We start from the raw sequence: 2,257 nt of genomic DNA, 5'->3' as shown, positions 1-2,257 counted from the left end.
ATTTCCATGGGAAGAAACACCATTTTCCACGAGCGTGGCTTTACTTCCACGCTCCCCAAGAGCAAGCCCATGTTGCTCTCAACTCCCACCCCATCCTTCCCCTCCACTCAGATGCCACCAGTTGCCTTTGCCACCACAGCCCTCGATAAAGTGGCTCTGGGGACCACGGACATGTCCCATCTCAGCCGGGGACGCGTTCGCTTGCAGCCGTCTGCCCAGGGCAAGGCAGGGACGGCTCATTCGGAGAGAAGGTCAAGCTGTGCTGCGGCATCGCCCACGACCACCTCCGCCGCCTGCCCGGTAAGCACCGCTCGCCTCCCCTCCCGCCTCGGGAAAAACAGGCGGAAAAGCGGCTCCGCGAGGAGATGCTGAGTCTGCATCCCGGGGGCATCCCCTTGGAAGTGTCCGGTCTACGCATCTATTTTCCTCCCACCTTGTGTCATGCCTACGGTAGGCTTGGTCTTGGCTGCAAAGAAAGTTCCAGCGCAGGCATGGGGCACCACGGCATCTTCCTCGCATGCTCCGTACTCACCAAAGCCCACGCGTCTCCCCCCCCTAGGCTTGAAGGTGACAGCCCTGGCGGCAATTCAGAGGGACATGAGAGGGCTGGTGCTAAGAGGATCCCGTCGCCTGCCTTCCAAAATTCCTCGTTATATTCAGAGGCTGGTGGGGAAGGAGACAGGTAAGCTCAGCCCGGGCGCTTGGGTACCACGTTTCCCAGCCCCGCTCACCCCCCCCCGCCCCCGTGACACGATGGAGGGATGTGCATTAAAACACACCCCTCTCTGCATGATTTGACCCATATTTTGGGGGAACGGAGCCAATTGCCTTCTCACTGCCAGGCTGCTTTCCAGCTCTCTGGTAGCTTAAAAGCATTCCCAGTCCTGATGGCAAACTGGGTTAAGCGGGGAAACCCTGAGATTCTGGGAAGGAAAATTGCCCTGGCTCACGGCGCAGGCAGCCAAAGCTTTTAGCAGAGGTTACAGGCACTCACCGGCGTTCCGTCGCGTGCCTGCTCTGTCTCCAGTTCCACCACTTACCTAAAGCCCTGAAAATTGGCAAACTCACCTTGTTCTTTTCTCCGGCGCGTGGCTTGGTCCGAAGGCTGCCTATGCAACGTCCATAATACCCAAGCAAGGCGCAATTTGTACCGCAGCGTTACCGGGAATTGATTTGGAAAGCAGTTGCAAAAAGCTGTCCAAGCCAGTCAGCGGTGACTGAATGCCAGGGATGCTCCTGGCAGGGGGTTTTCTGCACCGAGCCGTCCCCCAGCCCAAGAGGGGACCAGTTGCGTGGTGGAAACCGGCGGTGTGAAAGCTGGGACTTTGGGGTCAGCAAACCCGTTGGTGCTCCTGGACCCGCAGCCCCGTGCGCAGGCGAAAGCTGGGAGGAGGGGGGGGGATTTTTACATCGCTCTGCCTTGCTCCCGCAGCCGCCTGTCCTCGGACGGTCGGAGACGTCGGCCCCAGCTGCTTCTCCAGCGTGGACCTTTCCTTCATCGCCCAGGGCGAAAGGGCCCTGCAGCGAGCCCTGAGCATCCTGCAGCAGCCCGTCGGCTGGCAGGCAGAAATGCTGCTGGTAAAGCCCGGCTGCCTCTTGCCTTTTACTGCTCCACGCCAAAAAAGCTCTCGGGGGGAGGAAGGAGCCTGGGGAAGGGAGATTTCCTCCCGCTTGGAGGGAACCGGTGCGCTCCAGGAGACGTGCCGTGCCAAAGCATGCGGGGCAAAGAGGGTTTCCAAGCCAGCCTTTGTCAAGCGCGTTCGCAAGCAAATCTGCAAAGTAAATAGGCAGCGGGAAAAAGCATGGAGGGGGAAACTTGGGATAATGGTGTTCCCGGGAGGGAAAGCCAGGAGCGTTTCTGCAGGAAAACCCAACAGATAGCAGCTTGGTTGTTATTTTCGGCATTTGTTCGTTAAGCTGTTTGCTGAATTAATTTAGCTAGAAAGGAGCTTAAAATAAATAAAAAAAATAAAGCAATGGTAGTGGCATGATTTAGATAGAATAGCTTTCGACTGTAGACCAGTGATTAAAAGGAGGAGGGGGATGAGTTATTAGCAAGGCATTTCAGCGCGTAGCCGGTGCCCCTGGGGGTGGGTTTGGGCGAGGGGCTCCATGCAGGCTCTCTGCTCTCCCAGGACACCGGGGCCAGCGTGGCCAGCGCTGCCCTCCCCGGGCTGGGCACAGTGTTCCGGGCAGAGGTGGTCCTGGCGGCGCCGGTGGCACGGCTGCAGCGGGAGCTGTTTGAGGGGATGGAGCA

At 58.6% G+C, this 2,257-nt stretch overlaps 1 protein-coding gene across 1 annotated transcript in view; it reads left to right on the top strand.

Annotated features, from left to right (window-relative positions):
- Window positions 1-2,257, top strand: part of LOC104128418 (steroidogenic acute regulatory protein, mitochondrial-like) — a 5,324-nt gene that overhangs the window by 110 nt on the left and 2,957 nt on the right. Inside the window, 4 exon segments of the mRNA XM_035896681.1 lie at window positions 208-300; window positions 560-682; window positions 1,433-1,578; window positions 2,136-2,254. Of these exon segments, the coding sequence (XP_035752574.1) occupies window positions 208-300; window positions 560-682; window positions 1,433-1,578; window positions 2,136-2,254 (481 nt within the window).

Source organism: Egretta garzetta, unplaced genomic scaffold (genome assembly GCF_000687185.1).
Source record: "Egretta garzetta isolate BGI_Z169 unplaced genomic scaffold, ASM68718v1 scaffold536, whole genome shotgun sequence".
In the NCBI taxonomy this organism is placed as follows: Eukaryota; Metazoa; Chordata; class Aves; order Pelecaniformes; family Ardeidae; genus Egretta; species Egretta garzetta.
Note: the sequence above shows the minus strand (reverse complement) of the source record. Positions and strands in the feature narration are given on the sequence as shown.